At 37.8% G+C, this 12,527-nt stretch overlaps 1 protein-coding gene across 2 annotated transcripts in view; it reads right to left on the reverse strand.

The window, feature by feature from the left end:
* The window catches only part of uggt2 (UDP-glucose glycoprotein glucosyltransferase 2), a 46,287-nt gene that overhangs the window by 2,372 nt on the left and 31,388 nt on the right, over positions 1-12,527 (reverse strand). Inside the window, exons 30-38 of one of the 2 annotated variants that reach the window (XM_056260742.1) lie at positions 9,553-9,637; positions 9,349-9,431; positions 8,439-8,462; positions 6,883-6,981; positions 6,710-6,794; positions 5,773-5,955; positions 1,839-1,999; positions 1,571-1,685; positions 1,358-1,474 (exon numbers count right to left, since the gene is read on the reverse strand). In XM_056260742.1, coding sequence (XP_056116717.1) covers positions 1,358-1,474; positions 1,571-1,685; positions 1,839-1,999; positions 5,773-5,955; positions 6,710-6,794; positions 6,883-6,981; positions 8,439-8,462; positions 9,349-9,431; positions 9,553-9,637 — 952 coding nt within the window. The remainder of the gene's footprint in view (positions 1-1,357; positions 1,475-1,570; positions 1,686-1,838; positions 2,000-5,772; positions 5,956-6,709; positions 6,795-6,882; positions 6,982-8,438; positions 8,463-9,348; positions 9,432-9,552; positions 9,638-12,527) is intronic. The other variant, XM_056260743.1, reaches the window with a different exon arrangement.

Below are 12,527 nucleotides of genomic sequence, written 5' to 3' on the forward strand. Positions count from 1 at the left end.
TTTGAGTTAAAACGCTTCCGTAGTCGGAGTTGCGTTATGGGAAAGTGATCTGTTGTAGCCTACTACATTATATCTGTTGCGCGTCTTTCTGCGCGTCGTGTGCATCATTGGAATGGAATGAATGAATGAGTGTGTGCATCAGGACATTCACATACAGAGCGTTCTCTTTAGTCTAATCGCGCATAGATGCAAAAAAAAGCATTTTCAGTTCATATAATGTAACGATAGTTACAATACAAGGATGATGCTGCGTTAATTTACGTTAAGCCTTTTTTGCACTTCCTGATTTCCCTTGAGAATCCTTGTCCAATGAATGGACGACCTTAGCACACGTGTGGTTTTGTTTACAAATTTTGGTTCACTTGCAAAAAGAGCATTGTGAAAGCGAACCGTACCAAAAAATAAAATAAATAAATTATTTGGTCCGGACCAAAGCAAGTGAACTATCGGACTTTCCTGGTGTGAATACACCCTTAGTTAATTTCAACATTTACTATTACATTTTTTAAATCAAAAGATGTGGTAACACTTTATTTTAAGGTGACGTAGTTACACATTACTAAAAGTAATTACTATAGTAATAACAGTAAATTATGCATAATTACAAGTAACTAACCCTAAACCAAACCCAAACATTAACTCTATAGTAAGTACTTACTTACTATTACTCAGTACTTATTTGAGTAAGTACAATATAACTACGTCACCTTAAAATAAAGTAACCAAGTTGTATCTGTGAACATGAACATTTATTACATTAACAATGACTAAATGCTGTAAAAATACTGCTCATTGTTAGTTCATGTTTGCTAATACATTAACTAATGTTAACAAATGAGACCTTATTGTAAGTTCTAATAAGAATTGTTACATGTATATAAAACCCATGCAAACTCATCAACTTAACCCTTTTAATCCATAACAAATGCAATTTAAATCTCAGTCAAGGTGCGTTCACACTTACTGGTGTTGGGTGAAATTTCGCAGGCGATACCCATTCATTTAAACAGGAATATGTGCAATTGTTTTGCAGTTTTACGTGAGGGCGAAAAAGTTCCTCATGCAGTTTGAGCTTGTGTTCAGGTTGGTCATGTCAATTCACCACATTGACCATCTGCTTGAGTTCTTGACATTTTTGCCCACAAAATGTCGGCAATATGACAGCAACTTCACGTTTAAAATAGTTTCCTTTTACATACCATGCTAAAGCTTCCTGGATTTACTTACATGCTCATGACAGTAGTTGACGTAGTTTTTTTTATTTACTCTCCCCACCTTCCAAATGGGTCTCCCATTCTTGTTTAGCTGTAGCATGTTGCCAGTGCTATAAGATAGTGTGGTGTGAACGCATACTAACCAGATCTATAGTCTTGGCTGTAGCTTTGGAATTGTCATCACACCAGGTCTCGCACCACATCCACTCCTGAGGTAAGGACTTGATGGCTACTTGATGGATCATGTTGTTGGGAAGGTCCTGTTAGCATCAAACCCCAAAGAGAAACATTCAAATCACATGAAAGTCCTTCCCTAGTTGTGAACATATGGCTGTTGAGCGATGTCAAGCTAATACCTGGTCCAGGTTGGACAGACTGTTGGGATCTTGGCTCAAGGCTTGGTACTGCCCTCTGAGCCGGTCTCCAGCTGCAATCTTTCTGAATTTCTTCAAGTCCACCACATATAATGCACTGGATGATAAGGGCCACATTTATTGAATATTACATCTCTCATAATATCAGATATTCTTTCAATACTAAATTTTAAAATGTTATACCATTCTAGAATTTTGAAGACGAAAGTGATATTCTCTCTTTTCATTGTACAGTAATGTGATATCTAACCTGATATGGTATCTCCGGTGTCCAAGATGGGAGGCCCAGTAGCCAGTCTTCCAAAAACGGTAGCCTTCCATTTCTTTCCGGCTATCGCAGAATGGCGTGTAGCCGTACGGGGCGCCCTCTAGATCCAGATCTCTCAGCTCCTTCAAATCTGCCCTGACAATCTAAATATAAAGCATTCACAGGGTCATGTTTTGCAATTAGAAGATATCACTATTTGCTAATGCGCTAACAATGAATTGTTGGCCTGTGAATTCTTTTGGCTGGTGTTACGTACAAAATGCCAAACTGTAAGACGTATTGTTTAATCAGATTCACAGGCTGGAAATTGATGCATATCACCATGCATTAACATAATACCACTATTTTACTACTAAATCTGTCAAAATGTGGAGTATACAACAGAGCACACAGTGCAAAATACCGTATCTCACAATGCAATGCTCAATTTGCTATTCAAGTGCAATGGATAAACTGGAAGTAATGAGCCATGATTTTAAATATTTTTTCTTGACTTATTATGCGAGTATACACTCACCGGCCACTTTATTAGGTACACCTGTCCAACTGCTCGTTAACACTTAATTTCTAAGCAGCCAATCACATGGCAGCAACTCAGTGCATTTAGGCATGTAGACATGGTCAAGACAATCTCCTGCAGTTCAAACCGAGCATCAGTATGGGGAAGAAAGTTGATTTGAGTGACTTTGAACGTGGCATGATTGTTGGTGCCAGAAGGGCTGGTCTGAGTATTTCAGAAACTGCTAATCTACTGGGATTTTCACGCACAACCATCTCTAGGGTTTACAGAGAATGGTCCGAAAAAGAAAAAACATCCAGTGAGCAGCAGTTCTGTGGGCGGAAATGCCTTGTTGATGCCAGAGGTCAGAGGAGAATGGCCAGACTGGTTCGAGCTGATAGAAGGGCAACAGTGACTGAAATAACCACTCGTTACAACCGAGGTATGCAGCAAAGCATTTGTGAAGCCACAACACGCACAACCTTGAGGCGGATGGGCTACAACAGCAGAAGACTCCACCGGGTACCACTCATCTCCACTACAAATAGGAAAAAGAGGCTACAAATTGCAAGAGCTCACCAAAATTGAACAGTTGAAGACTGGAAAAATGTTGCCTGGTCTGATGAGTCTCGATTTCTGTTGAGACATTCAGATGTTAGAGTCAGAATTTGGCGTAAACAGAATGAGAACATGGAACCATCATGCCTTGTTACCACTGTGCAGGCTGGTGGTGGTGGTGTAATGGTGTGGGGGATGTTTTCCTGGCACACTTTAGGCCCCTTAGTGCCAATTGGGCATCGTTTAAATGCCACGGCCTACCTGAGCATTGTTTCTGACCATGTCCATCCCTTTATGGCCACCATGTACCCATCCTCTGATGGCTACTTCCACCATGTCACAAAGCTCTAATCATTTCAAATTGGTTTCTTGAACATGACAATGAGTTCACTGAACTAAAATGGCCTCCACAGTCACCAGATCTCAACCCAATAGAGCATCTTTGGGATGTGGTGGAACGGGGGATTCGCATCATGGATGTGCAGCCGACAAATCTGCGGCAACTGTGTGATGCCATCATGTCAATATGGACCAAACTCCCTGAGGAATGCTTCCAGCACCTTGTTGAATCTATGCCACGAAGAATTGAGGCAGTTCTGAAGGCAAAAGGGGGTCCAACCCGTTACTAGCATGGGGTACCTAATAAAGTGGCCGGTGAGTGTATATTATATATAATAGACTGCCAAGAGTCAAGACGTTTTAAAGTGAAAATTCACCCAAAAATGAAGATTCTGTCATTATTTACTCATCCACGTCGTTCTAAACCATAAGACTTTCGTTCATCTTTAAAACACAAATGAAGATATTTTTAATGAAATCGAAGATATTTCGGTTCTCCTATTGAAAGTCAATTTCTCCAAAACTTTTTTGATGCATTCATAAATACATTGTAAACGTATATGAACGGTTTAATCGAAGTCTTCCGAGAGACATGATCCTTTTAATAAGATGAACAGTTTCAATTTAGGCTTTTATTTTCATATAATGCACATACAGGTCCTTCTCAAAAAATTAGCATATTGTGATAAAGTTCATTATTTTCCATAATGCAATGATAAAAATTAAACTTTCATATATTTTAGATTCGTTGCACACCAACTGAAATATTTCAGGTCTTTTATTGTTTTAATACTGATGATTTTGGCATACAGCTCATGAAAACCCAAAATTCCTGTCTCAAAAAATTAGCATATTTCATCCGACCAATAAAAGAAGTGTTTTTAATACCAAAAAAAAAAGTCAACCTTCAAATAATTATGTTCAGTTATGCACTCAATAGTCAATACTTGGTCGGGAATCCTTTTGCAGAAATGACTGCTTCAATGCGGCGTGGCATGGAGGCAATCAGCCTGTGGCACTGCTGAGGTGTTATGGAGGCCCAGGATGCTTCGATAGTGGCCTTAAGCTCATCCAGAGTGTTGGGTCTTGCGTCTCTCAACTTTCTCTTCACAATATCCCACAGATTCTCTATGGGGTTCAGGTCAGGAGAGTTGGCAGGCCAATTGAGCACAGTAATACCATGGTCAGTAAACCATTTACCAGTGGTTTTGGCAATGTGAGCAGGTGCCAGGTCGTGCTGAAAAATGAAATCTTCATCTCCATAAAGCTTTTCAGCAGATGGAAGCATGAAGTGCTCCAAAATCTCCTGATAGCTAGCTGCATTGACCCTGCCCTTAATAAAACACAGTGCACCAACACCAGCAGCTGACATGACACCCCAGACCATCACTGACTGTGGGTACTTGACACTGGACTTCAGGCATTTTGGCATTTCCTTCTCCCCAGTCTTCCTCCAGACTCTGGCACCTTGATTTCCGAATGACATGCAAAACTGAGCAACAGTCCAGTGCTGCTTCTCTGTAGCCCAGGTCAGGCGCTTCTGCCGCTGTTTCTGGTTCAAAAGTGGCTTGACCTGGGGAATGCGGCACCTGTAGCCCATTTCCTGCACACGCCTGTGCACGGTGGCTCTGGATGTTTCTACTCCAGACTCAGTCCACTGCTTCCGCAGGTCCCCCAAGCTCTGGAATCGGTCCTTCTCCACAATCTTCCTCAGGGTCCGGTCACCTCTTCTCGTTGTGCAGCGTTTTTTGCCACACTTTTTCCTTCCCACAGACTTCCCACTGAGGTGCCTTGATACAGCACTCTGGGAACAGCCTATTTGTTCAGAAATTTCTTTCTGTGTCTTACCCTCTTGCTTGAGGGTGTCAATGATGGCCTTCTGGACAGCAGTCAGGTCAGCAGTCTTACCCATGATTGCGGTTTTGAGTAATGAAACAGGCTGGGAGTTTTTAAAAGCCTCAGGAATCTTTTGCAGGTGTTTAGAGTTAATTAGTTGATTCAGATGATTAGGTTAATAGCTCGTTTAGAGACCCTTTTCATGATATGCTAATTTTTTGAGACAGGAATTTTGGGTTTTCATGAGCTGTATGCCAAAATCATCAGTATTAAAACAATAAAAGACCTGAAATATTTCAGTTGGTGTGCAACGAATCTAAAATATCTGAAAGTTTAATTTTTATCATTACATTATGGAAAATAATGAACTTTATCACAATATGCTAATTTTTTTAGAAGGACCTGTACTTAAGGCACATCAAATACAGAAGTTCAACTGTACTGACTTGACGTGCAAGAAAAAAACTCAGAAGAAGATGAACAAAAGTCTTGAGGGTTTGGAACGACATGAGGATATGTCAATGATGAAAGAATTACATTTTTTGAGTGAACTAAACATTTAAAATAAAATAGGATAAAAAAAAATGCAAAACAACTGTAATTTTCACATGCTATTTTTACAAATATGCAGCGGGCTAGCATTCCATTCAGAACCACTGTTGTTTTTCTCATGTGTAAGGTCACCTGATCAGCATCAACAAAGATGATCTTGTCCACGGCCAGGGGAAAAAGCACATCCAGGAAGAGGATCTTATAACCCCAGATGATTCGCTGCTTTTCTGTCTGCTGGTGAAGCCAGCGTGGCCACTTATACTGGACCAGCTCATACTGGAAACCATATGCCTTCGCCATGTGTGAGATTGTGTCCTGTACACGTAAACATGAAAGATAAACTATAGAGGTGGATACACTATAGAAGTATGTATTTGTCGATAATTTGTTCTCATATTCTTTGGTTAAGATTAGGACAAACCATTAATTTAATGATTCATGTTGGAGCATGTATTACATAGACTTCTGCTCTGCTCATTATTTAACATTTGAATATAAAAATTTAATTAAATATTTGTATTGCATTTTACAGTTATACTATAAATTAAATGATTATTATCATTATTACTATTATTATTTTTTCTTTACTGATCAATTTTTATTCTACAGTGAAATATTACAATAACAATTTTCTTTATTTCATTTATTTAAATTTTAGCCAAATTGGCCCTACAAACCAGCACAAAAATGTATAAATAAATCTGAAATCTGACCTCACTCTAAGATCAAAGCAGCACACACAACATTTTTATATCTTATAAAATGTAACAAAATAAAAAAATAATCTGATGCCATAACTATGCTATAAACTTTGTAAAGTTGGTCAAACCAGCAACTAGGTATTCCTCAGAAATGTTTATTTGCAATGGAATTGACAGACAAATTTTTTTTTATATATATATATAAATATAAACCTGTGCACCCTGGCTTTCAAAAATAACCTAGTATTCAGCCAATCAGACTTGAAATAGTCATTTGAGCCAGCTCTTGCTATTTATGGTGTACAAAATGCATCAGTCAGTCAGTGAACGGCCAGGCGAAAGCAAGCTGGGAATGGTAGCAGTCTTACCTTAAATGAGGGGGAGAGGTAGTTTTTGAGGAACCAGAACTTAACAGGGGTTGATGTGTGTTGAAGGACAGACAGCATCATTATTCTATAAAGGGAAAAATTGGAAGCAGAAGAAACATGAGGAGCTAAATACAACACTGATGTGGTTGCGTTCATACAAGTGGTGATCCTACCTCAGGAAGCGCTCATACAAATGTCCAGAGGCCACTGAGAAAATGTTGAGAACGTCTTTCTTCTTATCGCCATCATCCACACTTGGTCCACCAGCAAAGCTGCAAGATATCCAAAATCCAAGTCATCAAAGTCTGCATCAAGTGATTTGTTCAAAAATTCAAAATAACTTGTATTATATATATATATATATATATATATATATAGATAGATAGTTTAGGATCCAATTCTCAATAAACTCCTAATTACTGCTTATTAATAGTTAGTGAGGTAGTTGTTAAGCTTAGGCATTGGGTAGAATGTAGAATATGGTCAAGCAGAATAAGGAATTAATATGTTCTTTATAAGTATTAAAAACAGAATATCTTAGTAATATGCATGCTAATAAGCAACTAGTTAATAGTGTGAATTGGACCCTAAACTAAAGTGTTACCATATAATTTACTCCTGTTATGGCAAAGCTGAATTTTCAGCAGCCATTAATCCAGTCTTTGGTGTCACATGATCCTTCAGAAATCATTATAATATGCTGATTTGGTGCTCAGGAAACATTCTTATTATCAATGTTAAAAACAGTTGTGCTGCTTAATATTTTGTGGTAACTGATACTTTTTTTCAGGATTCTCTGGTGAATAGTAAATTTATTTAAAATGGAAATCTTTTCTAACATTATGTATTTATTGTCACTTTTGATCAATTTAATGCATCCTAGCTTAATAATTAAAAAAAACAACTAACAACTAAAATGTATTGACAGTCCACTGGTAAACGAGGACATGGCAGAGTTGTGGATACTGCAAAAAAAAAAAAAAAAGCACAAAAAAAAAATCCCAGGTTATTAGCTTGATCCATCAAATTGACACAGAACATGCTAAGTTAAAATAAATGACTGAAAAAGGTAATCTTATTGATGGTTAAACCCCATTTACTGTATGAATGTCACTGAATTAGGTAACAAAATATCAAACCAAAGTAAGTGGCATCGGCAAGCAAATGATGCTAGATCTTTTCTCAGCACTAACTTCTGTTGGTTCAGCCTAAGTTGAGACAGCACAAGTTATTCTTTTAACAAGTTAATGACGAAAGAACACAGATTTAACAAACAGTTTGCTGATCTTTTAAGAGATTCCTGAAGGTCTCAATTTCCATCATTGCCACAAAATAAAACAAGTGCCATCTGTAGCTTTCAACAACCTCCCTAGCCAAGATCTCACCTACTGCTGCCTCTGCACAGATATTCACATTAGAGCATTTCAAAAAATAAAAAGCAAGCATCACACCATAGGAACATTTCAGTCCCCGTTTCCAAGCCACATACTTCCAAAAAAAATCGAGTTAAATCAAGAGGAGTGGAGGTGATGTAACACTGCTGAGACAAGGTGGAATTTCAAAACAACCAGGCAAACTATTTCTAAATGTGGTGAACGATGTGTGTGAAAATTAAGTTGAGAAACTCAATGAAAAAGATAGATCACCACTTACAAACGGAAATTCTGCTGTGTCACTTACTGACGCAAGAAAAATTGAGATAAAAACAAGTAGAGATTAAGTTCCCTACCTTTTCTCCAAAGAACTCCACACACTTCACAAAGACAGCAATGAGCAAAGGAGACAGATCATTTTAAAACGTCATCAACAGAGCTGTTAGTTAAAATGCAAACGCCCTACACAAATATTCATTCAAAAGTTTGGGGTCAGTACAATTTAAGAAATGAATATTTTTATTCAGCAATGGCACATTAAATTGGTCATAAGTGACAGCAAAGACATTTATAATGTTACAAAAGATTTCCATTTCAAATAAATGCTTGATATTCAACATAGAGCCCCGCATAAAATGCATCAGTTTCCACAAAAATATTATGCAGCACAACTGTTTTCAACATTGATATTAATAAGAACAACAAATCAGCATATCAGAAGGAACATGTGACACTGAAAACAGAGTTAATGATACTGAAAGTTATTTGCATCCCTTTGCCATCACAGGAATAAAGTACATTTTAAAATATGTTCAAATAGAAAACAGTTATTTTAACTTGTAATAATATTTCACAATATTACTATTTTTACTGTATTTTTGATCAAATAAATGCAGCCTAGGTAATATAAGAAACTTAACATTTAAAAATTTGACCAACCCCAAACTTTTGAATTATGATGTGTTTGTATTACATATTCACAGGCAGGCCTACCTAGGATCTGCCCTTTTTTTCCCCACACTGATTGTGGAGAATTTTGCAGAGTGGATTTGATGAATGTGTCCGTTATCAAATTAGCCAAAAAATATTTACTAAAAAAACATGCACGATGTTTATAGACGATTGATGATGGACGTTCAAATTCTGTACAAAGATCTTGCTTGTGACGTGATATTTTTGTGACTTTAGAAATACAAAATGTTGTTCAACTCTGGATTTTAAAGATGTGATCCAAAATGTGATTAGTGCTTCAAAAATCAGACTCACCTGGTTATTGAGTCCCAAATGCCTTTTGATTCGGTTTCTTCACTTAAAAGGTCCTCATTGAGTTTGTCAGCCTTTTTCTGGACCTAATATTAGAACAGATGTTACTTTTTCATTAGTCCCTTCAGCTGATATTTTATATGGAGGAACAGTCTGTAAATGCTTGTTAATACATTGCAAATACTACTGTAACATCTCAACACTTACTCTAACTTTGATGATCTTGCTGTGGAAGCTGTTGAGCACCACAATGACATTACCAGCATCGGCAGGAGAGTCCGTTCCATCATGCCTAAAACATACACAACATTATATAAACACTATTTCTCCACTCCTTGAAAGAAATACCAGTGCTCACAACACAGCAAATGAAGCATGTTAAAAGTTAAAGACCTGTAACAATACATCTATAAGCCTTACTTTATCAACAGAAAGTGTGAATAGAGTCCATAGGTTTTGCAGTTTGAGTTGAATTAAATCACAGAAAATAATGAAGACAACAAACAACAACAAGGACAAGATAAATGGGGAAAAGGTGATAAGCAAGACAAACAAGACAAGAAAAAGAGGATGAAATAAGAACCACAACAAAGACAAGATAATCAAAAGAACAACAAGAACAAGATAAACTGAAGGACTAGAACATCAACAATAACACGGACAAAACTACAGCAAGCAGCAATTAATGGGGCCAAGCACAAAAAAGGTATAAAGAGTTATGCAAGCATGGCAGAGAGCATCAGACCAACTGTAACAATGAGTACCGGTAGTTACATTATTTTAGTCATAATTGGTATGGTGGCATGGTCCTGATGACACAAACCAAGTTTCGTAACAATACGCTAAAGCATTCATAAAATTCAGCAAATTATGAGAAAATTCTAATTGGCTGAAGCCCATAATGGCCAATTTGAGAAAATTGGGTATCATTTGGGACTCGGTATGCTGCGCTGAATTAAGTGTTTTATGATTTTTGGGCAATCCATTCAGAAGTTATAACCAAAAATAGCCATTTTTCATATCTCCAGACGAGTAGGTGGCACTGTGATGAAATACTGCATGTAGCATCAGGTCATGCTTGTGATGACATTTACCATGTTTGGTCTGAATACACTACTGCGTTGTGTAGATATAGCCGTACATCCATTTTGATGTACACTTTGTTGAATTTGTTTGCGTGTTATTTGAAAATGGTTTGATTTATCAGACATCTTTTAACTTTTTTTGCCAGCATGGTCTGAAGATGATGTGAGACAATTTTGGAGGAAATCGGATCAACCGTCTAGGATGAGAAATTCAAAATGGAGGAAACATTTTAATATCGGAAAATGAAATGAAACTTTGGACAGTTGGTGGCGCTAGAGGGATTGAGTTAGAGACACCAAAACACTGTGGTTAATTTTCAGACTGTCCTTTATCTGTGTGTCAAATTACACAACTTTTAACCATACGGTTCTATGGGCTGCCATAGACTACAAGGAGGATGAAGGAGGAGGAAGAAGAATAAATTAAAGAGGACACGATTATGAAGGAAGAGGACGAGTAGAACAAGTAGAAGTGTAGAACACTTGAGGAATACCAACAGAGAGCTGCCTTGCAATCCCTGTAATTATTCAGATTTCTCACAATTCAATACTGAAATTATTTTGAGTGTTCCTTTTGTCAAATTCCTCCAGTAGGAAGTACTGTAGGAAGTTGTAATGACATTAAAAGCATGATAAATGTCCAGCGATACAGGACACAGAGTGCTGTTAGCTTCAGCATCCTAAATGAAACCCTGGATCCACTAGGCTGCACTTCCTCAGAGCAGGATATCAATGAATTACACACTGAAGGAACACTGCCTTCCCATCCATTTAGCAGTCAGCAGTGTGTGTGTGATACTTCTTTTCTCTCACACACAAACTCTCTTTCTCTCTCGTGGTTTCTTTGTGTGCCAGACCCCAGACTGTATGAATAATCACACTAGCAGTGTGAAAAATTACATTGCGATCTAACTTTAACCTGCATGAATGGGGTATATATTTTACTGTCTCCCATAATTCTATAAGAAACCACAGCTGTTTCCTTAAAGAACAACTAAAACATGCACAATCTGAAAAAGGAATTAAAATTGAGGACACACATTTTGGAGAGTTTGATCTCTACCATTAATTTGAGTGTGGCTGTTTCTTTTAGCCCTTTTTTTTGGATAGCATCTGTATTCCTGGTGCAGCATATTGCTAACAAATCCACGAGGGCAGGTTTGACTCCCAGGAAATGCATGTACTGATAAAATTCATAGCTTGAAATAATTTTACATCATCGTGGAAACATCAAAGTGTACACTACTACCATTCAAAGGTTTGGGGTCCAATTTAAAAAAAAGAAAGAAATTAATACCTTTATTCAGCAATGATGCATTAACTTGATGAAAAGTAAAAGTAAAGACATTTATAATATTACAAAAGATATCTATTTCAAATAAATGCGGTTCCTTTTAACTTTATAACAAAGAAACCTAAATATATAGTGGCATATACACTCACCGGCCACTTTATTAGGTACCCCATGCTAGTAACGGGTTGGACCCCCTTTTGCCTTCAGAACTGCCTCAATTCTTCGTGGCATAGATTCAACAAGGTGCTGGAAGCATTCCTCAGGGAGTTTGGTCCATATTGACATGATGGCATCACACAGTTGCCGCAGATTTGTCGGCTGCACATCCATGATGCGAATCTCCCGTTCCACCACATCCCAAAGATGCTCTATTGGGTTGAGATCTGGTGACTGTGGAGGCCATTTTAGTTCAGTGAACTCATTGTCATGTTCAAGAAACCAATTTGAAATGATTAGAGCTTTGTGACATGGTGGAAGTAGCCATCAGAGGATGGGTACATGGTGGCCATAAAGGGATGGACATGGTCAGAAACAATGCTCAGGTAGGCCGTGGCATTTAAACGATGCCCAATTGGCACTAAGGGGCCTAAAGTGTGCCAGGAAAACATCCCCCAGACCATTACACCACCACCACCAGCCTGCACAGTGGTAACAAGGCATGATGGTTCCATGTTCTCATTCTGTTTACGCCAAATTCTGACTCTAACATCTGAATGTCTCAATAGAAATCGAGACTCATCAGACCAGGCAACATTTTTCCAGTCTTCAACTGTTCAATTTTGGTGAGCTCTTGCAAATTGTAG

The sequence above is a fragment of the Rhinichthys klamathensis genome, unplaced genomic scaffold, assembly GCF_029890125.1.
Source record: "Rhinichthys klamathensis goyatoka isolate OS25496 unplaced genomic scaffold, OSU_Roscu_1.1 h1tg000177l_1, whole genome shotgun sequence".
NCBI lineage: Eukaryota > Metazoa > Chordata > Actinopteri > Cypriniformes > Leuciscidae > Rhinichthys > Rhinichthys klamathensis.